Here is a 25048-nt window from a genome sequence, read left to right on the forward strand (position 1 = left end):
TCTAAACTCTTTCAATGAGTGTTGTTACGAGATTTATTGAATTTTAAGGATGGCTAATTTTTTGGAAAGATCAAACAGTATTGGCGCGTAATAGTTGCACCCCGCGCGAAGTTACCCACAGTGCAGCGGAGCGTGAAAAATTACGTCATGATGTTATTGTTGACATCACATTAAAATGAACGAAAAAAAAAAAATCAGCAAATCTCCATTTAAAAGCAGCTTGAAGGAGTAAATGCTGCCAATATAGCTTCCTAGGATAATACTGACGTCTCGAGATCCTCAGAGACCTAAGATGATGGATATTATCTAGAGAGGGGATGTCAGAGATCTATTTTCCTCGGCACTCGACCTCCGAACATGAACTTCGGGGCAGCCAAATCTTTGAAGGTCGTTGTGTTTGTATTGTACTGTCAAACCTTGGTTGAGTTCACCGCATGTTCTGTGAATGAGCCAAGACTGAATGGAAAAACTATTGAGTTTCTCCCGTTATATGAAAGAATACCTTATAGGACAGAAATACCGCCATCGCAATGGATGCTTTCAAGCTACGAAGAGATCGCCAGGAAATTTTCTCTCGCTTTGAGAGAAGATCCTCCATACGGTAAAGTTTTTTTTAAAAAGATCGATGTTTTAGAATAGAGATAAGACTTATTTCTTTCTGTTTTCTTTATGATGTAGTTATGTCAATACAAGATTAGAATATGGATTTCAAAGTTTATTTTTAAAACCAGGCTTGTTGTAAGAAGATAGCTCGCTTCATGGTACCTGGCGTAAAAACAATACATCCAAGCCGAAACAGCCCGTCTGACTCTTAAAATGTACAAGTTAAACCAGCTGAAGATATAATTACCGGCTAGATCCTATTTTTGGTCGTTTATAAGAGGTTGCTTAAGACTGTTTTCATTTGGCTACTAAAATCAGTTAAATTTATCACTTTAAATACTCCTATAGCGACATGTAGTCTAACATTAGTTTACAATATGGATATCGAGAAGCACGTGTTTTTAGACCAAAAATGAATTCATTGTAAGTTAATCGGATAATCACTTTACCAGTAATCGTTCAGTCACTCATCACTTGCTACAAGGACAGTCGTTTGCTAGTGCTATAGCTGTTGTTCCTACAAAATTTTAAGTTCGCGTTTGAAAACGTTTTTCCTAGCGCAGGACTGGGAGTCGACGAAATTGCAGACGGGACAACTTTTTTTTATTAATCTGTATCTAAAATTCTATTATACCATGGTTTTTGCCTTTTTTTCCTTTTTTCAATTGATAGTTTTTGTCATTTTTTACGGGCTCTTCAATTCATTAGAAAGAAAAAGATGGAGAAAGAGAGTGAGTGAAATTCAACTCTGCTCGCAGAAGGTTACAGCTTCACTAACCAGCAGTTTGTGTTGGTTTGTGGCCAACGACCATGCTGTGTCGTTGTTATTTTTGAGGTTTTTATTGGCAGTTGTAAAGCATATCAAATCGTTGCTTTGTGTTTCTTAAATAGTACTTAAAAACATGCTTTTTTGTGCGGCTGTTTTTGGTTTAAAACGAAGTGAAAAAAAAAAATTTGCATACTCTCATCCCATTGAATATTTATTCACACAATTTTATGTCATATTTTAGTTGACCAATTAACAAAACATGGTTCTGTATCTTACTATTAACTCTGTTGAGCTTGTGGTTTATGATTTTTTTTTTAATTTTGGAAGTTTTTCTAATAAAATATCAAAAGTGATTTGAAGAAGTGAAAGAGAAGTGAGGGTGAAATTCCTCCTATTTTGTTCTAATAACTGTATAAGTATTAATTATTTAACTCCAAGTATATTTTTCTCTTTCACCAGATGTCATCAAAGGTGTCTTGAAAGATGGAAAGATCTCTGATGATACCTATGACAAAGTAAGGAAAAGAAAGAACAAAATGAAAGAAAAGGAGTAAAGAAAAATTGGAAAGGAATGAAAAAACAAAAAATATGGATAGCTAAAATTATTGAATTTAGATTTAAACTTAAAAATCTCCAAATTAAGATGATAAATGCAGCAATAATCATAATAATAAACTCATATTTCAATTGTGTATTCAACCACAGATCATCAAGTATGAAATTCCCTTCTTCATACTTGCTTCCATATCCTTGCTTGGATGTGTCATGTTGCCGATGACAGGCCTAATATTTTTCTTCTGCCGATGTTGTGGAAAATGTGGAGGCAACCTGGAAGAGGAGAATATGGAATTTAGCCCTGTAAAGCAGAGACAGACATTATCAATTCTTATCTTTCTTTGTAGTGTCTTTATTCTGTAAGTATGGGCTTATAAATATTTAATATTTATAAGGAAACGGAGGAAACATTTGTGAAATAAAAACCTCAAAACTATGCTAATGTCATACCTCTAGATATCTCACCCAGAATAATAACCACATTTCTGCCAGATGTCTGGCGTTTGGCTTTCTTTTATTAAAAAAGCTTGATTATCTTTAGTTACTAATATGTTTAACAGATAGATTGCACAAAGTCGGGATTAACAATAAGCAGAGGGGTGAGGCTTGGGGGAGCTCAGCCACTCCCCTCCCCACATCACCACCACCACCCCCACCCCCTCCCCCCACACACATATTTCTAGCAAAAGTTAATGATTTTCTGTTATGAGTTGGCCTAGGCTTTTACATTACTTAATTAGTTCAATGAACATGTTGCAATTGTCCCTAAAAACTGCAGCACTGGACTTCCCTGATTGACATTCCTACTCAAAAGTATGCTCTACAGTCCCTGATAAAGGGATAAAAGTGGTAAAAACTGCCCCTACCCCATACATTCTAACCTTAGACAATAGCCAAATTGTGGTAAAGAATACCCCTCTATCCTTTCATAGGATACATTTGACATTCTATTCTAGCTTGTCCCTTCCATCAGTTCAAGGACTCTCTTTACACCGCTGCTGTGTGATAACCTCCTATTTAACTAATGCAATATTTGTTTCACAGCATTGGCAGTTCCTGTATCTTCTTATCCAATGACAGATTAGGAACAAGTGTACCATTACTTGGCTCTGTTCTCCAAGACTCCATTGATGACATCATAGCCTATAGAAACAATACCATACAGGTAGATAGCAGAGCTCAGATCTCAGTTTTCCTTATTATGGTGGATGGGGAGGTGGGCGGGGTGATTGCACTGTTTCGTTATTACACTAGGCGGCATGTCATATTGTTGTTATCCCCAAATATATATAATATAATATATAATATAATGTTGAGGGTGATCATGGCGTTTATTACTGTAACGTAGTGTCAACTTACTTTTACATCACATGGTTTTACTAAGTGATAAAACTACTACACAAAAAAAAAAAAACAATTCCGAACTGATCTGTCCAGGTATATCACTCTCACGTGCCCACACACACTCAGCAAGTGATCACTGCGTGATCCAATCTTAATGTCAACTAATGTATAAAGTGTCTGCGACATATAATATAATATAATATATATGGTATAAATATAAGTTCCTAGAAGTATGCCTCTTCCACTTCTTATCAAGAAAGGATGTCCAACATTTTAGTCCCGGGGAAGGGGGGGGGGGGGGGGGGATACTACCACCCCAACTTGGGTAGGGGTGTGCTGCCAGGACCTCAAAATCCTGACCCTATCCCAGACCTAAAATTTTGATTTTACAAACCCTACCCCAGACTAAAACTAAGAATTGTACACCTTATCCCAGACTAAACACGGCTAGTCAATAGATTGCAATCAATATTTACTAGCGTTTTTATTGTTTTTGTGCCGTAACCCTGTCCCAGACAAAAATGATACCCTATCCCAGACAAAATGTCAAAAAATGATAACCTACCCCAGACCCAAAAGCTGAAAAACCCTACCCTATAGGGCGGCACATACCCGTATAGCAAATACAGGGAAGTACCCCCCCTCCCCCGGGATTTTAGTCAATCAGTTTTAGATCACTGGATAGATCTAATTACCCCCTAGTCTCCCCCACAGCCGCTTTCAATGTCGTCACGCAAGGGGAGAAAGCGTTGCGTGACGACACTGAAAGCGGTTGTGGGGGAGACTAATTACCCCCTTTCTTTCTTATTTTTTAGCAACTCGAGGTTGTAGCAGGATCTGACATGAAGTTCACCACTTCATTAGTAGTGCAAGATTTAAATAGTGAGTTAATAATAGAGAACCGCGCTTACGCGCGGGTCAGCTTTCATTTTGCTTTACGGAAGTCAATTATTAATTTTTTTTATTAAAAACTAATATTTTGGTAACGCAGGTGATGTAAGCTGCTAATTCTCCGTCCCTCCCTGCTGTGTTCATGGGTCCCTCCCCTTAATCACCCATCACAAGGATTTTCTCCAGGTTCTCCAGTTTTCTTACCACTGCAAAAACGACAACTCCTGAATTTGAATTCTAACTAGCGTTGAGTGCTTTAGCCATGAGCCTTTGGCACAGAAGACTGAGCAATCCGGCACTCCCTTCATGATCAGCATATTAAAAATATATGACATCTACATCTTTTCTCTCACCATTTATCATGTATTGCAAGTCGAAGAAAAGTATTGTCAATTGAATATCGACTTAGTCAACGAAGTTTCAAATTGTTCTACTTCCTTCAGCAGACACGCGTGTTTTTGTTAGATTTTTCTAACGTACTCCACGTGAGAGTGTAGTTGCGTGATTTTCTTCACTCACTATTTTTAATTATAAAGATGTCCTGCGTCCAAAATTTTGGTCATCACAATCAGACTTTTAAAAGAAAAATACTATTAACCTGTTGATTTAGTTTTGCGACTTTATTCCCGCAACAGATATACTACTAACTTGCGAGCATTTACAAGGAATTGTTCTTTACTCTAGAGCATCTTATCAAGATATATTGTTCGCTTCGTTCTCTTTTCAATAGATATATCTCAACTTGTTGCTGAACCAGTGATGATTGAAGCCAGAAAGTACGTTCGTCCTTTACTGGAATCCATCATAAACATGGGTAAAAGTAAGTAGATATAAAAGTATTTTATGCGCGCAACGCTGCAAATGAATGTGACGAAACTGCCTGCGCATGTGTTGACCTCCATTACGGTGCCGAATGTTGAAATTGTGACAGCTCGAAAAGAAGCGTCAAAATCGAAAATTTTTTCAACACGTTTTTTTCTTTCAAAAAATTAAAAAATAAAGGTCAAAGGCACTATAAACTTCGATGGCACTCAAGCAACTGAAAAACGATAAACTGGTTTCATACTTGACTCAAGCACCCCTTATATTTGCTTGTCTTGTCAGTTGATCGACTAATCTCGTTGCGTATTGATATTTTAGCGATGGTCAAAGTCAACATCCTGTTAGACAACATCAATGAAACAGTCAACGAGTTGCAAGACCTGGGTGACTCCCTGCGCCATCAGCTGAACGTGACGCGCCAAAATTTGACAGATCTGAAGACGTCTTGCCAGGCAGACCCTGGCGCGTCTATGTTGGGTATCTGTGATAACCTCACTGATGGGCTGTCATTGGTCCCTAAGGCTGATTATACCAAGGTAGGCATTAAACCTTTCCCTTCAGGTCCCGGAGGGGGGGGGGGGGGAATACTCCCATATATGGACTATACGGGGATGATCCGCTGAACAGGGTATGGTTTTTCGAGCTTCTTGTCATAAACAGGGTATGCAATTTCACTAAAGTTCGAAGTTCTTCCTGAGTTTCCTGTCATATTCAGGGATTCTACTTTCGTATTGACTGAAACTGGTTATTATGGTCGTAAAAAAACGATACGCGAGATGACATGATAATTGAAACGGGAACTCAGTGCAATTAATTATATCTTTTGTCATGAACAGGGTCTACAAATTTGTTTTTTTTTTTGTCATAAACAGGGTACCCCTTTCAGAATCCCAGCGGAACACCCCTACCCAAATTCTGGCGGAGTACCCCCCCCCCCCCCCGACCTTCAGGTATCCTTCCTTCCTTTTCCTTCTCTCCGCTTCCATACGACAGCTCACTGGTCAATCATGTACTCACTTAAAACCTGTAGGGTGATTTCTTCACACATCCCCTTGTCCGCTAGACATCTCTTACATATCCCCTGCCTGCCCTCTTGTTCCCATACCTAGTACTACCAGTTTCTTAGGGTTGTTCAAAGTCGTATCTAATTTTTCTGTTACTTAGATCCCTAGTGTTTCAAAGGAATTGGAAAGAGCAAAAGAAGTTAGTGCTTTTGACATGGCAGCAGAGGCGAGGAAGGTATAAATCAGGGAGTCTTTTTTTTCAAGGGTCTGATCCAGGTCATCTAGGTTTGAAATACAACTAATAACCACTTTTGGTCTCTCACTATAGACCCTTTAAATTGGGGTAATGTTTTCCCATTTCAGACCATGTGTCATTTCCTAGAGTATCATTTGTTTGCTTAACGGTTGCGCATTAGAAAACACATTTTAAAATATGCTTGGTTACAACTCAAACAGAGAATCTTAGTTTCAGAGAATGACACGTGATCTATAACGGGAAAACATCACGACTAAGTGAGCATTCCCAATCGCGCCGTTTATACCCTCTTGCCCCATTAGTGTAATTCAACTTTATAAGATGCAAATATTGCCAAATCTATCCTTTGCAGGGCAATGAAACATTGGAGGGAGTTCCTAAAGAAATTGAAAATACTACTCATTCAAAAAGACAAGGTGAGCTTCATTTTTGTAAATTACACATCGACATAAATGCTTTTTCTCAGCATTTGAATAAACCTATGAAAGCAAGCATTGGCCTCAACCTATGAAACAAATTTTATATACATATGTCTGTGAAAAACTACCGCGAGCAAAGACCAGTGCCGTTCCCGTTAGCTATCGGGTACTGAGTTATCTTACGTCGCTTATTTAACTAGTGACTTTTAATGTTATCTGTTTTGTAGAGGTGATTGACTTCGTGAAGAATCTCAGTGATGCGTTTGATGATATAACATCAAGCGTCAGAGAATCGTCTCATGTGGTAACTATCAATAGGAATTTAATATTATTGTATAAATGTTAATGCCTAATTTCAGCGACATTGAGCCTGCAGGCCCTCCCTTCACCTCCCCCCTTAGTATTCCATTTTAATTTCATTTCCCAAAAAAATATTCTACGATGTTACACGTCGGAGTTCTCTTTCTTTGCTCAGGTTCGAACGATTGCTTTTAATGGGGTTCCTGTGGAGAGAGCGAGGGCCGCGTTTTGGCGGGAATAATTTTCGCGCTAAAACTCCGGCGGCCCATGCTTTTCTGGCTCGGTTCTAGGACTTCTCGCTTCTAGTTTTTATGACCTTATCGGGTTTCCCTAATGGTGTGTTTCATCTACAGATTGTCCAAGACACTCTCGTTCCACTTAAGAAAAATATAAGCACTTATTTTGGACCGGGTGGAATGGTCGAAGAGTATGACACATACAGATTTCTAGGAATGTCAGTACTCGCCTGTACCATCCTGTTCACTATCCTGCTGATATACTGCGGGCTCAGTGCTGGGATGTTCGGAGCACGTGACTATGACACACCTAGTACCAGGTCTACCTTGGCTGATTGTGGTGGTAAAGCATTGATGTGGTAAGTTTGTCACTGTGTTCGTGATTTTAGATATCTTTGACGTTATGCCGTGAAAAGTTGGGGTGAAATAGGGGGGAAAAAGGAGTGTGAAGTTGTCATGACGACGGCAGTATTACGCCATTGTTGTCCACAACTAGGCCTTTCCCTTGGGACACCAAAGGATATTACGTTATGTCGTCGTGAAAATCAGTAAAAGAATTCTTTTTGTGACACATTTGTTATCAACGTTCCCTGGAAATCTGTCGATAAACTGGAAACTATTTGTTTTTTCTTTCCACAGGGCGGTTGGGTTTTTCTTTTCTACTTCTCTGTTCGTTAACCTTTTACTGGGAGTTCTGTTCCTAGTTGGTGCCAACATTACCGTTGTGTGCAAGTCTACCAAAGATCTTACTCTTCTAGAAAAGGTAACAAAAACAGCCGGCGGCAAGTTAATTACCTCAGTATGAACGTCATTGTTAACGCCATTTAACAAAAGATTCCTTATTACAGCATCCATTCTCCGTAACGGCAACAATATGGCCGCCATTTTTTTTTTTGGTCTTTTGACTCTCTTTGGAATGCTTGCAAACCATCTTTTGCTTGACATCAATTTTATCCTACTCTGGTCATGATATAACGGCGGCCTATAAGGGACATGCAGCAAGTTAGACGAGTTGCTGCAAATAAGAAACGAGTTGCAGCAAACATCAAAGAAACAGCAACTCAGCTCGTTCAATTTCTTATTTGCAGCAATTCGTCTAATATGCAGCAACTCGTTTCTCAGTATTTGCAAAGTCAAAACTCTCATTTCGAATTAGGGCTTAAATAAATTTAAGAACTATCTCGAAGTTGACTTTGGCAACGCAAGTAATAAGATGAAAGTTCTGACATCAGCGGCTTTAAAGTACGTGCTTCCTCTCTGGTTATCGGCTTTATGGTGGCGGTTCGGTGCTGCATGACGGTGATAACGAAAGTTAATTGAAATGGAATGAAATTAAGTGAAGCCCTTCGATGTATATGTCAATGAATCGTTAAAGCCGACAAAGCTGACAGGTTAATTTAGATCTGGCATTTGATTGGTTGGAGTGGAATTAATTGTAAGATTTTTAAAAAATCAGTACTTAAATTTTTTGAATTATTTAAATTTTGGTCAATTGGTTGTACGGCAGTGAAGTATCGCTAGCAAAAATATGGGTTGCAGTCCTTCAGTACTTTTCCTTACTCAAAAGTCGAAAACTATTCAGATAAACGACCAGGATGGGAGTTGTAGTGAACCGGGAACCCCAATTGCTATAGTCATTCGATCTACAACAATTATTGGAAAACATGACAAAGATGGTCTCGAATTGCTGACAAGAAAACAGCACGCTCTTTTACAAAGTGAAATTAAGAAGTTGAAGACGTGCTGGAGAAACTCCGGCAACGAAATTCAAGTTTACGATGGACTGAAATGTGACGACTAATATTATTTTTTAATCAAACCACACCGAAACTAGAGCAAGTTATGTGATTTTAGTAGCACTGCATTTGTTCTACCCAGAAGAATTTTGAGCAAAGTGCTCAATGTTCCCGTGAAACAATTTCACCTTTCAAATAGACACTTGATTCAAAAGACTTTAAAATCCTATAGCATCGTAATTACAAAATTCCGTAAGACGGCCGGCCTTTTATTTTAGTCTATCTTTATGCAGTTTATCGTGATTATTAGAGTTTTTAACAAGAGTTTTTATCAAGAGTTTTTTTTTTTTTGAAAAAAAAAAACCTGCGGGAAGAGCAAGTCAAAAGAGAACAAACACTCAATAGATTCTTGTAAGGAAAAAGAAATCAAGAAATGAAAATCAGTTGTTTATCGCCGAAACTTTTTTTTCATCAATTCATCATCAATTTTTTTTCACTTCGTTGTGTGAAATTTATTTCGGTTTTGAATCGTGTGGAAGGAGGAGAACGGGAGCACCCTGAGTAGTCGTAAGAGAACAGCACATCGAAAGATAATCCACTCTTTTTTTCAATTTGTTCACTCCCTTTTTAAAAAAGTCAACACGTATTCGTTTTCGGAAAGTTTCGTTTTCAAGTGGCGTACTCACCGGATATGTGAGGATGGAAGGCCATTTCGCAACGAGAAAAAATTCCGTTTTCAAAAATAACCGAACAGGTTCTTAAGAGAGGTTCTTACGCGAAAAGGCGAGCGTTTCCTCTCTAGAACAACAGCGGGGAATGTTCTAACGTGGTTTGTAATCATTCCTAAGGGAATAAAAGTGGCAGCCATGTTGGATGCTGTTCACTATAGGTGGTTTGTTATCATTCCTAAGGGAATAAAAGTGGCAGCCATGTTGGATGATGTTCACTATAGGTGGTTTGTAATCATTCCTAAGGGAATAAAAGTGGCAGCCATGTTGGATGATGTTCACTATAGGTGGTTTGTAATCATTCCTAAGAGAATAAAAGTGGCAGCCATGTTGGATGGTGTTCACTAATAGGTGGTTTGTTATCATTCCTAAGGGAATAAAAGTGGCAGCCATGTTGGATGATGTTCACTATAGGTGGTTTGTAATCATTCCTAAGGGAATAAAAGTGGCAGCCATGTTGGATGATGTTCACTAATAGGTGGTTTGTAATCATTCCTAAGGGAATAAAAGTGGCAGCCATGTTGGATGCTGTTCACTATAGGTGGTTTGTAATCATTCCTAAGAGAATAAAAGTGGCAGCCATGTTGTGTGATGTTCACTATAGGTGGTTTGTAATCATTCCTAAGGGAATAAAAGTGGCAGCCATGTTGGATGGTGTTCACTATAGGTGGTTTGTAATCATTCCTAAGAGAATAAAAGTGGCAGCCATGTTGGATGGTGTTCACTATAGGTGGTTTGTAATCATTCCTAAGAGAATAAAAGTGGCAGCCATGTTGGATGACGTTCACTATAGGTGGTTTGTAATCATTCCTAAGGGAATAATATATCAGATATCCAATAATGTATCGATATGATTTATTTCTATAGACTATTGATGACAATTCAATCTATGGCTATTATCCAATCTCCAAAATGCTTTTCAACGATGGAACCATCGACATTCAACTATCTGACGTTCTCAGGTGAGGCTTAGAACAGGTTACTCTTACTTGCTGTCCAACTTGGAAAAAAAATATTTCGGTGAAACTGAAAACATTCTGACTGCCAAAACTGGACCAGTCGGCTGACTGGATCTTGGATCTCAAAAACATCTCATTTTCGAATTTTCAGCTTTTAAAATACTATGGGTAATCTTAATGTATAGTATCATCCGTCTTGTAATTCAACGAATATTATTTGACCCTTTTTATTCATATTGCGATACCTTTCTGTGCATTTCCGTTCAAATTTTTTTCTTTTCTTCCGTACGAAAACTATTCAAATCAATCATTCATTTGAACAGGATGAATTATTTTTAAAAAACAGTTTTTTGATGTAGCTGATGTAACATTAACTCTGTATGAAAGGCTACACGGAAAAGAAGTGCTTGGAGAAAGTGCGCGCGCAGGTGATTGTGCATGTTCGCTCGAGCTGACGCCAAGTGCACGCAGGGAGAATATTAATATTCTCTTGAGGGAAACACACACCTTCTTGCCATTGTGTTGTTATCTTCATTTCATATTTTGTTTCCTGCAGAGGTTGCGGAAACAAGGAAACTCCTTGGACCCTTTTGAAGATGGATAACAAATTTAATTTAGAAAATCTCACCAATTACGCAGATGTAAGTCAGTTATTATGTAGAATGATAAACGTTACGATGAACATCAACACCAAACAGTTTGAATTATCTGGTTGAGTAAATGAGAATTATGTGCAGTGAGTGTGGGTTGGGTCGTACATATTTAAACATAAGCCTCTGGCTAGGGAGACTCGGTAAGGACTCCACGCATCGCGACGCAAAATAAATAAGATTTATTATTTTACCTCGATCACCACAACGCTTTCCTGGAGGCGCTTTCCTCAAGGGGATGGGGGGAGATGTACTGTTTGAAGGATCTCCAAGCTCAAGGGGGGGGGGGGGAGTTGGGGGTTGGCAAAGTGGTTATGGATTATAAGTAAATGTGGGTTTCTTAGTATTTTTCACGGTTACTAAAAATAGATATCGCTCGCAAAACCTTGTGGGATCCAAATGCGAACAACATAGCATTACAAATAAAGACTTTAATTACGAGGGAAAAAAAATTAATATCAGTCGTAAAACCATTGTTCCTCAATTAGATGGAAACGATGAGAATAAAATACATTGTACAACGTCCGCATTTCAATCCCACGATGCACTATTGTGACGTCATCTGTGGAAGAAGCTGGGTGTGGCATCCCGCGCTGAGGAACTTACCTTTTAAGATAATTACGATAAGCGGCGGATTAAAAGTTAAATCTTTGTAACGATTTGTAAAAGATTGAAGAGAAGTAATGAGTTGTACCTGTATTGACTTGAAGAGCTGGCGATCGAGTGATTCACTACATCAAGTCATCAACAAAGCAATACCTTCATCTCTCGTTAGTAAATAAACACTTCTTTTTCTTGCATGAGTTAACAGATGCATGGTACCATAGTCCATCCTTTATTAACCAGAATAACCCTTATACTAAAGCTGAAGCTTTTGCCTGAGTTAGACTAGTGTTATCACCAGATTAGTTTGTTAGTAAGACTTGGTTGTACAAATGTAGCTCCTTTATTACTTTTTTTTATTATATTATCTTTTTTTACCACTACCATTTGTTTTTCAATGAAAATGTAGACGATCTTTCCGTCCGACCGACCAACTATCTGTCTGTCCGTCTGTCTGTTTATCTGTCCGAGTATCGTTTGTTTGCCCGACAATCTTTCATTCGATCCGTCTGTCCGTCTGTCTGTCCGTCTGTCTGTCCATCTGTCTGTCCGTCTGTCTGTCCGTCTGTCTGTCCGTCTGTCTGTCCGTCTCTTATTTTACTGTCTTCTGTCTGTATGTCCAGTTGTCTCTGTCCCTCATTCATCTATCCTTCCATTTTCCCATCCGTCCGTCCAATTGTCTGAATGTCTGTCCAATTGTCTGTCTGTCCGATTTTCTGTCCGTCCGATTGTCTGTCCATCCAATTGTCTGTCCATTCGATGGTCTAACTGTCTGGCCATTTGTCTGCCTGTCTGTCCGTCCAATTGTCTGAATGTCCTTCCGTCTGTCCGATTTTCTGACTGTCTGTCATCCGTCCAATTGTCTGACTGTCTGTCCGTCATATTGTCTGACTGTCCTTCCGTCTGTCCGATTTTCTGACTGTCTGTCCATCCAATTGTCTGACTGTATTTCCGTCTGTCCTCTGTCTCTGTCTTGTCTCAATACTTGTAGTAACATATTGTTTTTTTCAGTTTAATTAAGTTTACATTTTTTTTGTCTTAAATTTAGATTCACCTTAGTAATGATCTCATAAGTAGTGATGGGTATGCTGGCTTAATCTAAATATCAAAGAGAAAACAAACTAATCCATAAACATAAAAACCTAAATATTTAACATGATAAATAACCCCATATAACTGCAACCAAACACCCAAACAAACAACTGATCCAAAATTTAGATATTTCTTTGAACTGATGCTCATAATGTTCAATCTTTCATTAGACTATCCCCTCCATGGATGAGATATTCCAACAGTTGAACTCAACCATAGTCAATGTGTCGGTAGTCACAGCTGAGGCAGATAAAAAACTCAATGATTCTATCAGCGTTGGGGTGCATCACATTGATTTTACCAAGTATGCAGATCAGGTATGGATAAAAATGATTGGATGACTGGTAGAGAAAAACATAATGCTCAGGGGAATGAGATTTACTTTGCAAGGAGGGGCCATTTGTTTAGTCTTGTGCAAGATAAAAAATTGAATGAAAACTAAGGTTAATTAAAAGATTGAAATGAAAAAAGTAAAGGAGAAAACCAGAAAGACATAATACTCAAGGGAATGAAGCATGGTCTGGAATAGGATAACATTACTCCTATATATAAGCTTATTTTAGACGTGTGATCCTAATATAGAATGTTCCATTCCAAGTTAACAAAGATCGCATTTGATTACAGACTACTTTTGAGGTTGAAAAATGAATGAGTGCGGGTGGGTTTGACTTTTTAAAATCGTTTATTTGTGTCTTCAGTTTGAACTACCACTGATCAATGGATCTCTCATTGATGTGGCTTTCCAACTGAGAGATTTAGCAAATGCTGCAAGAAATGATAGCCCGGTAAGAATTGACTGCCATGCTAGCGTATTCCATGACATTAGTAGAGTTCTGATTGTGTTTATTACTTAAAATACGTCAGCTAATAGGAATTACTAGTTAGCTGTATATCACAGTGAATACACCTAAGGTAGGTAGCCAATCGGAATCAGATATTTTAGGGAGACCAACAGTATATTCAGTGTGCTGTAATTGGTTCAACAGATCTTGTTGAATCTGTACTGTGCCGGTGCTACTTGACTTCTAGACTAGTACACGTCTTGATTGATTCAGTTTCCTGTGCTTAGATGGGTGATGAAGACCCAGCAGTGTGGGTCTTGCAAAGTAAAGGGTTTACAGGCACCCTGGTAAGTACCGTCTGCGCATTGTGTCTGATTTCCTTATTCCTTTCCATTCACAGACATTTGCTAATAAACTGGAGTTTCTGTCTAGCAGACATCAAATAATTCATTATGACATCGTGGATTCTTCAAGCAGTTTTGTGGTAAGGTCTTGGTGTGCATCACTTCTCATGAGTGCAGAATAATAAGACATGATTGTCCTGTTGTTTTTGAAGTCATAGAAGCAAAGCTAAGGGGTATTTATGATTGTTTACAAGCATCCCCAAGAGGGCCAAAGGACAAAGAAATGGTGGTCATTTAACAATGGAAGCTAAAGAAAAATCTTTTGTCAACATTGTGGATGCGACTTCATGTCATAAGTCATGCAGACACAGATGACATGATATCGTCTGAGGGTTGGAAGTGGGCGACAAAGGGTTTATTAGAAAACTGTAACTCTATTATAATCTACCTCTACCCTTGTGTAAGATAACTGGCCATCCTGTTTTGTTCATTAGTCAAATTGTTGATTTTTTAGAATATCTTGAAGAGTAAAGTCAAGCAATTGGAGGAAAAAGGCAATGAAACATTGGTAATTATATAATTGTGAAATACTTCATGTTGCAGTGTGTTATCAACATTAGAGAGGTTTAGTGGGCCACTTTACCCTTCCCTGCTTGTTGTTGTATTGTAATAATTCACTCAGTTATTCGATTACATCATAGTAATCACGTACTGTGTATATATATGTACAAGGACGCTCAACTAAGAATATATAAGTTAGCACAAGTCAATTCACAATAAAAACCAAGAACATGAGATACAAAACTTGTCCAGGAATGCCCCATTTGTATGAACATATTACAATACCAAAGGATTCCCATACCCCCCCCCCCCCCCTCATCTCCCTACATCATTCTTCCCTATCCCTTTTGTAAATCTTACATTATGCGACATAATGCTACAATTTTACACTAGCTTTGATCCTTTTTATCTCACGTTAATGATTGTTAGGTTGGCATTGAGAATATAAACAGACTAGTTAAAGACCTGGAAGGTTTTTTAGGTTCTGAAGCATTGGCAATATCCAATAAGGTATCAAGGTTAACTATGCACCTTAAATAAATATTGATTATATTTCTATAATAAACCGTGCTTAACTTTAAATTGAAGGTTGCAGTACCAACTAATTTCTCCATTTTTTTCTTTTACGTCAGGCAGCAACTGCTTATCTTCATCGTATTATTGGTTGGTTGGATCAATATATTGATAATGCTGTTTATAAGGCGAGTTATCATTTCTTTATCTAGTTATTCTTACGCTGTTACGATGGGTCGGAGTGATGTAATATGGTATATGTTACCAAAATCCATCTCAGTCACATCCATCCATTCCAGTCACATCCATCCATTCCAGTCACATCCATCCATTCCAGTCACATCCATCCATTCCAGTCACATCCAATTAAATCTTGTCTAAAATCGTTTTTAGTATCGAAACGAGGTTGGAGAATGTTCTCAAATGAAGAAAGTATTTGACGCATCGGCCTCGGTGTTTTGTGACCATGTCATTGGCTCATTGGTAAGTAAATAGTCTCAAAACTGGCTTAGCAACAGATAACTCAAGACTTCAAAACTCTAACATTTTATTTCTTCCTTTCTAGAATTCCCTATGGATGTCATTTGGTATTATTACACTATTTTCATTTATAACTTTGTTGCTTTGCATCAACCTCGCCAATCATTACCGTCGAGCTACACGATCACATCCCAAAAAATCAAGGTATAGCGTGCCATTATCACTGTTTAATGGAGGCAGAGGCATATCGTCTGGATCAAGGAAGAGATCCATCAATCCATGGTTAGTAGCAGGGTTTATTATCCGCGATTATTAGCGAGGTTTTTTCTCCGGGTTCTCTGGTTTTTCTCACTCCGCATTTAAACTAATTTCCAATCTAATAGTCTGTGGAATTACATGTGTTCTGACTTTACTCAGCCCAGAGTTTGTTTTAGGGCATCAATATTTTATGTTTCAAGTTTGTATTGCTTAATATCATTGAGCGTTCTGGGGAACACCAAAAATGGTTTGATAACGTTGCACATCAACACATATACATACTGTAGAGAGTCCTACATCTGATTGTTTTCAAACACCACCATTACTGAATGGTACTATCAACTTGGGTAATTTTTCAGGAATAATGTACATAAGAATACTCCAATAGCAGAAGAGCTGACATCACTAAGATGGGTGTGATCACGAGGTAGGCCCTATTCATCCATCCGTCCATCCATCCATCCATCCATCCATCCGTCCATCCATCCGTCCATCCGTCCATCCATCCGTCCGTCCATCCGTTCATCCATCCCCTTACCCCTACCACCAAACAGCCATTATCCCTTCCCCACCACACCTATCTCTATTACCTCACCCCTACCACCAAACAGCCACTACCCCTTCCCCACACACCACACACCACACCTATCTCTATTACCTCACCCCTACCACCAAACAGCCACTACCCCTTTCTCCACCACACCCTTCTCCACCTTTCCCAACTCACCCATACCTAAACCCATACCTAAACCCTCCTTGACCTTATTAATTTTGTTATCTGCCTTATTTCCTTAGGTTTTCTTCTGCCAATGAGTGTTCGGATCAGCATTGAATATTTTTTACTGAATGGATTTTCACATTTCTTTATTTCAAACCATCAAAGAAATTTTATTCTTATTGATATAATCAAAGCGAAGATATTAATTTATGATACCAAAAATATTTCTCAAAATAATTTATGGAAATATTTGTACAATATATTTAAGCAGATGGCATTAGGAAAGCATTTTGAGTTTAATTTGAAAGTTTTGTCTAAAGGTTTTTATCGAAGATTTTTTAAAGATTGTTTTATCGAAATAAGCATTGGAAATAAATAAATGCATTGAAATTTTTGTTTGTATGTATTGTTTCGCTCTTAGACTAATGGCTGAACACCCCCACCCCCTCCCGCCAAAAAAAAACAAACAAACAATTTGTACATAAGTAGATAAATTAAGTCAAGTTACGTGATTTGTCCGTTATATTTCCATATCAACATGGACAGTGTCTACACCTGACCAGGTGGTCGAGTGTGCGTCATAATCATCTAGTATTGTAAAGACCGGACTCTGGGAAATCTATCCTATGTCTTGCTTGCGCTAGAGCTGATGATAGAGCACTTTGTTATACAGACTAGGAAGAATATATTTATCAACTGACTTCTTAAATGAATGGAAAATCTGGAAAACTGAATTGCCCGTACCCAAACAACTTGGGTGTTTTTTAACTATTAAGGTGTTTTTACTACTTGGATAGTCGTCAAATATGTGAATGGTGTTTTTTGTCAAACGCATTTTTCTCCTCGACAGAAATCACTTTTTCAATGCATTCTTTCTACTAACTTTTCATTACCATCCAATCCTAGACTGTGATGAGAAGAATCAATTGCCTTCAAAATATCTTGCCTGGAAAAGCGAATTTCCCATCAATTATAACCAAATAACCTTTTTTACCCAGAGCAGATTACTTCATAAAGGCATAATTAAATAAAATGTGTCTTTTTTTTCTTCACTTTTTGTTGGTGGAGCGGAGTATGGCAAAATATGTATAAAAATAACTCGCTAATGTAAAAATATATCGAATAATACCCTAAGGGTATTTCTTGAAAGCATCCTCTTTCTGAACTCCTCCTTTCTCAAACACTCATAGTCTCTAATGGATACGTATTCTTGACATTTGAATTTTCTTAAGTGCAATTGCGAAAAGCGTAAATAGATGAGTTGCGCAACTTCAACTATATCATGATCTGTTGGTTACGACCAGCTCCTTGTCATATTTGGCAAGCGAAATTTATAAATAGCTGCCTTTTTGATGACGTTTCCTATTTATTGCTGTGCTCACGAAGTTCCATGTTCATCTACGTAAAGTTAGTCTCGATTTCGTACTTCTACATTCATTGATGCCAATAGACCTCCTCGGCTTGGGGTAATGTTTTTCCATTTCAGACCACCTGTCATTCCCTTGAGAATAAGATTCTTTGTTTGAGCTGTATCCATACTCATGTGTCTTCTCATGTGCAACCGAGCGCAAACCTTAAACAAGCAAAATGATACTCTAGGGAATGACGTGGTCTGAAATGGGAAAACATTACGTCAGAGCCGAAGAGGTATAGTGCACCATTGTAAAAATAAACTATTATTATTATTATTGTTATTATTATCTATCGTAAAACGACGAACAAATAGTCAATATTATACCTTTAAATCCTATAAACTTCACTGAATCACGTGAATGTTCTACACGAAAATGAGACTGAACTCGAGGAAATGAAAGAACTAGTGATCATGAAGTATTCATGATGATTCTCGACGACGATTCCATGAACAAAATGAAGGCTTTAGTATATCTAACGTATTCTACCATTGAAACGTCTTTTCCACCGTGTGAGAATACTTCCTTTGACATGCTTCTTTTCTTTACCGGTAAGTGCAAGGAGATCAGTAGCAGACTGTTCTTAGTATGCGTCGGAACCTCGCCTATTTCCAAATGGTTCGTAATGGGAAAACATTATGCTTAGAGAATGTTATGACATTCATTTAACATTTGTATCGTTATTACATTAAATGACAGATTGAATATAGCGTTTTCTTAAGGTTGCGTGCGCAACCAACTTGACGGGCCACAAAATTGAAAAACGCCAATTCAGTAAAATTTATAAGACAGTTTTATATTCAGAGAGGAGAATAATCGATTTTATGAATTCTTATCGAAAAAAAAATCATAGCAATGCATGATAATACTTATCATAAACCTTGTGTTCTGGTATCGTGGCCTGTCAAGTTCCTTAAATTTGGATGCGCACGCAACCTTGAGAAAACGGTCTATTGTCGTTCAACCCTGAAGACGTTCCATAAAAAACTGAGCCCCGCTTATATATTCAAGGTTTTGCTTCACCCAGCATGCACCGGGCGCATTCGAAACAAATGGGGTTACTGACGCAAAGGCAAATGTCTGACATGTTAGCTCAAATATCTCAGATACAGCCCTCTCCAGACTCATAGGAATGCTACAAGTAATCTTTCTTGAAACATGAATACATTGCGCACTGACATTTGAGAGAACACAAGCACACATACTTGCCAGTTCTCGAAAAAAACGTTAGACGGATAGGTTGATGTCCTTGTTAGTCAGTGAGAAACTTCACTCGCGTGACAAGCGTGATAGAGTGCTTACGGTGTGACAAGGCAGTTTATATAACCTTGTTTGACTGTTTTAAGTGAAAAATTATTATCATCACCAGTTTACAAGGGGTATTTCCTCAGTTCATTTACCGTCTTAAGTGCGACAGTCTGTCTTAGAGTTAGAAACTGTCAGCGAGGCAAAAGCTTGGTTGTGTGACAAATAATAATCGTGACGGAAGTTCATCAACGTGAGAATTTTAGATCCGGTAGCGTGACAGATCGTTCTCAGCGCAACAACAGCTTAGACTTATTATTTGCTTCTTCGTCACTTTGATCTTTGATAATCTGAAACCCATCCAGGTATGTCTCCTCCATGGCGTTACGAAACGACAGCAACACGCTAGAAACAACCGCCAGTCCAATCGTGAAGTAGATTATGCTTGTAATGGTAAAGACGACGATACGCGCGGGATATTCCTCGGGATATCGTTCCTGTGAGGGATGCAGCGGGACAAAGTCTCCAAACCCAATGGTTGTCAAGGTGATGAAGCCAAAATATATCCCATTAATGAAGGACCAGCCTTCCAAATAGTATGCAAAGGTAGCGATGATAAGGATCATGGCCGTGCATATCATGACACTCACACAAGTGCAAATACAACCCATCTTGGTAGGTACTCGATTGAAGCACCGCTCAAAAACAAACGTCATGAATTTAGCAATCCAATCATTGATCTGCTGAGCCAGCGTTGACAACATGAGCCAGGTCAGCGGTATTCCTATGAGAGCGTAGATCATACAGAAGATTCGACCCGAGACGGTGCATGGTGTCACGTGACCATACCCTAAAATAAACGCCAAGTTATTTAAGGTGAATCACATGTAATCATGTCACGTGAGAAGTCACATGACGACCCCCAACAAATTTCCACCCAGTGTTTAAAAGAAGACTGGGAACCATCTCGTGGTGCAAAGGATTGTGGAACCTAATTTGTGCACGAGATCTTGAATCCCGTTAGATATTAGGGTGAGAATGAGTACAGTAAATTTAACTAAAGAATAGAGGACCTCAAACATTAATTACTACTGGTGTTGATTGTTAAGAAAAAAAAATTCACGTCGTAAGTTAAAAATCATCGCGTTGAACTAACTGTCTTTTGAATTCTTTAGGTTCGTTAGGTTTTATATTTTACTCCAAGCTTTTACATCATTTGCTCCGTCATTTCGTTCGTTTTTCCCAACAAAAATTCCAGAATGGAATCATAAAAAAGGAAGAAAAGAAAAGCCGAAAACAATATGCATATAACCAAATACCTAAATTCGGGGGATCTTGAAAGAAAGAAAGAAAGAAAGAAAGAAAGGAAAGCAACTACTTAGCAAGCAATACCAATTCTACGTGGGCGCACTAGATTGATATTCACTCCATATCGAAGATTGTAGAACACTTATTACTGGGCTTTGCAACTTCCGCCACATACAATCAGTAAACATCTGTTGTTATCGCAGTATGAAAAAATAGAGCTACTTTGAGATTTTGATCGCAGATCAAAGACAGCTCGCGTTCACTTTAATTTTGTCTCACTTGTCTATTTTGAACTGAATTTTGCCGAATAAACAAACAAAGGTGTTACTCTAGTTATTTTTTATTCATATAGAAGCATAAAGGGTATCGGATCTGGTGTAGATCACAATGGTGTTTACTATCCGTGCTATTACGAACGTATATTAGATTTGTTGAGTTGAGTAGAGGCCAGAAGCATTAGCTTCTACTAATAGTTTAGGTAGGTAGGTAGGTAGGTAGGTAGGTAGGTAGGTATAGGTTGGTAGGTAGGTAGGAGGAAAGTAGGTAGGTAGGTAGGTAGGTAGGTGGGTAGGTAGGTGGGTAGGTAGGTGGGTAGGTGGGTAGGTGGGTAGGTGGGTAGGTGGGTAGGTGGGTAGGTGGGTAGGGGTAGGTGGGTAGGTGGGTAGGTAGGTAGGTAGGTAGGTGGGTAGGTAGGTAAGTAGGTAGGTAGGTAGGTAGGTAGGTATAGGTAGGTAGGTAGGTAGGTAGGTATAGGTTGGTAGGTAGGAAGGTAGGTACGTAGGTACGTAGGTAGGTAGGTAGGTAGGTAGGTATAGGTTGGTAGGTAGGTAGGAGGAAAGTAGGTAGGTAGGTAGGTAGGTATAGGTAAGTATAGGTAGGTGGGTAGGTAGGTAGGTAGGTAGGTATAGCTTGGTAGGTAGGTAGGAGGAAAGTAGGTAGGTAGGTAGGTAGGTAGGTATAGGTAAGTATAGGTAGGTATAGGTATGTATAGTTAGGTAGGTATAGGTAGGTATAGGTAGCTGTATAGGTTAGGTATAGGTAGTTATAGGTAGGTATAGGTAGCTGTATAAGTAGGTATATGTAGGTATAGGTAGGTAGGTAGGTAGTTATAGGTAGGTAGGTAGGTATAGGTAGTTGTATAGGTAGGTATAGGTGGTATAGGTAGGTAGGTAGGCAGGCAGGTAGATTCCACGATCTTTTCCAGCGACTTTCAAATACCAAAATAACTAAAAATAATAATATTTCTTTGAGGGATAATTTGAGAACTTTCAAGGATTTCATGGAGTCGAAAGGCGAGTCATTTCCTTGATAATTCCTCCCTACTCAACACCACCAACTGTTATTTTGTCTAGAGCATAAAATAATGTGTTTTACGCGCGTTCAAGAATCGTCTTCAGAGAGCTCCAGGCAAAAACGTTTCAAGTTGGTCGAGTAAATTACAACGAATTGCAGGCAGACTGTCGGCTTTACAACAATTATTTGAAATTATAACATATGCTTAAAAGGTAACTCATGAACTTCGTTTATATTGATCAAATTTTATAAAAAAATCTATTTGGAATGATTGAAAAAATAGCATTTATATCAAATAGATACTAAAAATTGTGAAATGAATTCCTCTTGTTCTCACACATCGATGTGAAGTTATAGCAAGAATAAATCTATCGTCTCGTTTCTGTTTTCTTATATCATCCAATTTTTCCTTAATCTAGAGTGAAAATCCAAGACTATATATCATAATTATCTGCTGAAATCCGTGTTTTCAAATATGATTTTCCAAGGTCAAGTGAAAAAACCTTTGAGCAATATTTAAAGTAAAATGTTTGATGAGAACAATCTGATGTTGTGCACAATTTTTTTTCCAATCAAGACTTTAATATTGCGTACCTCTGTTATTCATAAAATTCCAGAAATTAAGTAAGGCAAACGTTTAAAATCTTTTGTCATTTTATCCCATTTTTCTTCGAAGTAAAATGATATATGAATTGTTAAAGAAACAACGCTCACGATTGAAAAAATTAGAATTCGATTGAATGAAGACATAAAAAATCGTATTTTGTTGTACAACACATAGCATATAAGAAATGAGGATTGAAAAATCGAAAAAAAAAAAAAAAAAAAATGAAGAGAGAAAAAATCTTGTGCTAGTCGCATGATTTTACACCTTTCTATCGCTCTGTCTGATTCTCTTATGTTCAAAAACTAGTTGAAGTCAGAATAGAGGGAGATAAAGAGAGAGGGAAGACGAAAGAAAGGAAAGGGAAAAAGAACTGGACATTTCCCATAGAGCGGAAGATTTAAAAAATCTTTTAGTTTTAAGGGCGCTTTTGACGATTACGCGTAGGAGTCGCTAGTCCATCTAAAATGCTCATTTATTTTGTCTCAAGAAACAAGTTGAACAAGTTGAACATGAGACATGACCAGTGAAATTACTTGCTAAGTCGCGTTTATTGGTGTGTTACGTTCTTCAAGCTTTCGAGCTCCGTTTACGAAACGTTGTTCACACGATATTAACGTCGATGTTCGAAGAGGTTTTTCATCGTATGCAAATGAAGGCGTCATTCATTCATTATCGTTATAAAGAGAAGGTTGGCAAACAGCCGATGGGGATAATAGATCGGACCTAGCAGGAAAAGCCTATCTACTCAGCTGTACCAAATATATTCGTTCTTAAGACCTGGTCTCTACTTTTAAATCCCAACATTAAGAAGGGTTAATCTTTGCGCTGCCGGGGGCTGACTTGGGTTTTATTGAAGTACGAGTTCTAATGTACTATCAGATGTCGCAAAAATTAGCCTCGAAAAAGCGACCTCATTATATATGTTGGTTTATCAGGGAGGAACGACTGTAAGTGCTTCTTTGAGAGATGAAAATCGAAAAATTACCCAGGTGATTATTTCTAGAAATAGAGTTCAAAAGTGTAAATAATAGTAGTAAATATAAAATATCTTTCTGCTTAAAGAGATAGTGCGTATATGCCTAACGAATTCGGATGTATTTTTTTTAACAAAAGCTTTCTTTTTCATAAAGGGAAGGTAATTATTTTGGGGTTTACACTGAATTTGTATAATGATATTTTTAAAGCTTAAAGTTTTCAACTCACCTATTGTGGTCACAACGGTTCCTGCGAAAAACACAGAACCCAACAGTGACCATCGTTTCACCCATTCCTCGCTAAACCCATGGTCGATAACTTCCTCGATCTTCTTCAAAAAATCTTTCATGTCGTCGTCACTTATATTATACTTCTTTTTGAAGTTTTCTTTAGTCATTATCATGTCTATCCTCTCAAAGTCTTCATTTTTGGCTTCAAGTGCTTGGAAGATCACAGCTCCGACAAGAATGTAAGCGAAAAAGAGCGCCATCAGAAAAACGAGATTCTTCGAGCCTTGAACAGGCCACATAGCTCACTAGCCGAGGGCTTTTTCTATTTTTCTCTCGCCAATTCCGCCCCGGACCAGACCGTTTCTTCTTTTTGTAGCGCTTTTCAAGAGAAGAAAACAAAACTACACACTAAGTGTCATTGGAGATCCCACAGGAAGTGACAGTTCGTCTCTCATTTCCGCGCGGCTTTGCTCCCAAACTTGAATCGTTAATGACGGCGTTGTTTTCAATCAATGAGATGACCACATACAGACTTTGCACATTTTATCCCCATATTAACCATGCTTGGAGGACAAAAAGACAAGAAATTGCTGGGTTAACGCATCAATCTTTGAGGCTCCAGAACTGTGAAAATTATGGCGTGGGCTGGCAAACATCTACTACTGCGCTCCGATTGCGCGTGCGCACACCACCTCTTGATAAATGCCTGAATGGAGAATATCGTTCATTGTCAGGTTTTTAAATGTGCTCTCAAAGAGAGTATTTATATTTTGATGTATCGGCGATTTAAAAGGCTACGAGTGGGAGGGAGACGGTTGTCAATCAAACCCGTGCAAAAAAAAAAAAAAGTGTCGCGTACACGAAATAGGAACTACACGATCGTATTTCTTGCGATATTTCCAGATTATAAGTAAGGCTAAAGTGAGGTCGAGTATTACGATAAGCCTTGTATACAGAAGATGATTGAAATAATCTGTGAATCGTGATACTATAAAAATCTTATCAAACAATCTTACCCGAACGAAAAGAAGCCATGCCAGAAAAGGCCCATGAGAAGACAGCCGATCATAAGCAATGAATACTTGAAAGACATTTTAAGCAAATATTTCAGTGCTCAAAATATATATTATTACACAAAAAATTTCGCTGAATGGCATCTAAACTTATTGAAAAAACCCCGGGAGAATTCAGTAGATTTTCATCTACAAAGTGACGGAACCGGTGGTTGATAGATGAAGTCGACAAGCGTTGGAGGCGCCGTGTTTTATTTTGCTGAAAAAGATCAGAAGATCTTTTCCTGATAAATGATCCGGGTGAAACTAAAAGACGGGAATAAGCTGTGAACGAATGGGCTG

General features: G+C 38.3%; 2 protein-coding genes across 3 annotated transcripts; one reads left to right on the forward strand and one right to left on the reverse strand.

The window, feature by feature from the left end:
• The first annotated feature begins 191 nt into the window (after positions 1 to 191).
• Positions 192 to 17013, forward strand: LOC116289107 (prominin-1-A). 2 transcript variants are annotated; one of them, XM_031696020.2, is made up of 25 exons: positions 192 to 601; positions 1832 to 1887; positions 2078 to 2286; positions 2972 to 3092; positions 4087 to 4153; positions 4893 to 4982; positions 5303 to 5520; positions 6149 to 6223; positions 6597 to 6660; positions 6891 to 6967; positions 7317 to 7558; positions 7839 to 7962; positions 10531 to 10625; positions 11179 to 11263; positions 11983 to 12042; positions 13138 to 13284; positions 13666 to 13752; positions 14150 to 14233; positions 14608 to 14661; positions 15084 to 15164; positions 15287 to 15355; positions 15561 to 15650; positions 15733 to 15929; positions 16265 to 16332; positions 16701 to 17013. In XM_031696020.2, the coding sequence occupies exons 1-24, from the start codon at positions 358 to 360 to the stop codon at positions 16323 to 16325; spliced, it is 2697 nt and encodes an 898-aa protein (XP_031551880.1). In that variant the 5' UTR covers positions 192 to 357; the 3' UTR covers positions 16326 to 16332; positions 16701 to 17013. The 2 variants fall into 2 exon arrangements, with proteins under 2 accessions (XP_031551880.1, XP_031551950.1); XM_031696090.2 differs by lacking the exon at positions 11983 to 12042.
• Positions 16996 to 24501, reverse strand: LOC116304788 (two pore potassium channel protein sup-9). Its single transcript, XM_031718194.2, has 2 exons — positions 23692 to 24501; positions 16996 to 20130 (listed from the first exon to the last, which is right to left on the reverse strand). Exons 1-2 carry the CDS (start codon positions 23990 to 23992, stop codon positions 19571 to 19573), a joined length of 861 nt encoding a protein of 286 aa, XP_031574054.1. The 5' UTR covers positions 23993 to 24501; the 3' UTR covers positions 16996 to 19570.
• Positions 24502 to 25048: the final 547 nt, after the last annotated feature.

Source organism: Actinia tenebrosa, unplaced genomic scaffold (genome assembly GCF_029948245.1).
Source record: "Actinia tenebrosa isolate PJP-AT-01 unplaced genomic scaffold, QUT_ActTen_1.0 PGA_scaffold12__29_contigs__length_12842862, whole genome shotgun sequence".
NCBI classification, from domain to species: Eukaryota; Metazoa; Cnidaria; class Anthozoa; order Actiniaria; family Actiniidae; genus Actinia; species Actinia tenebrosa.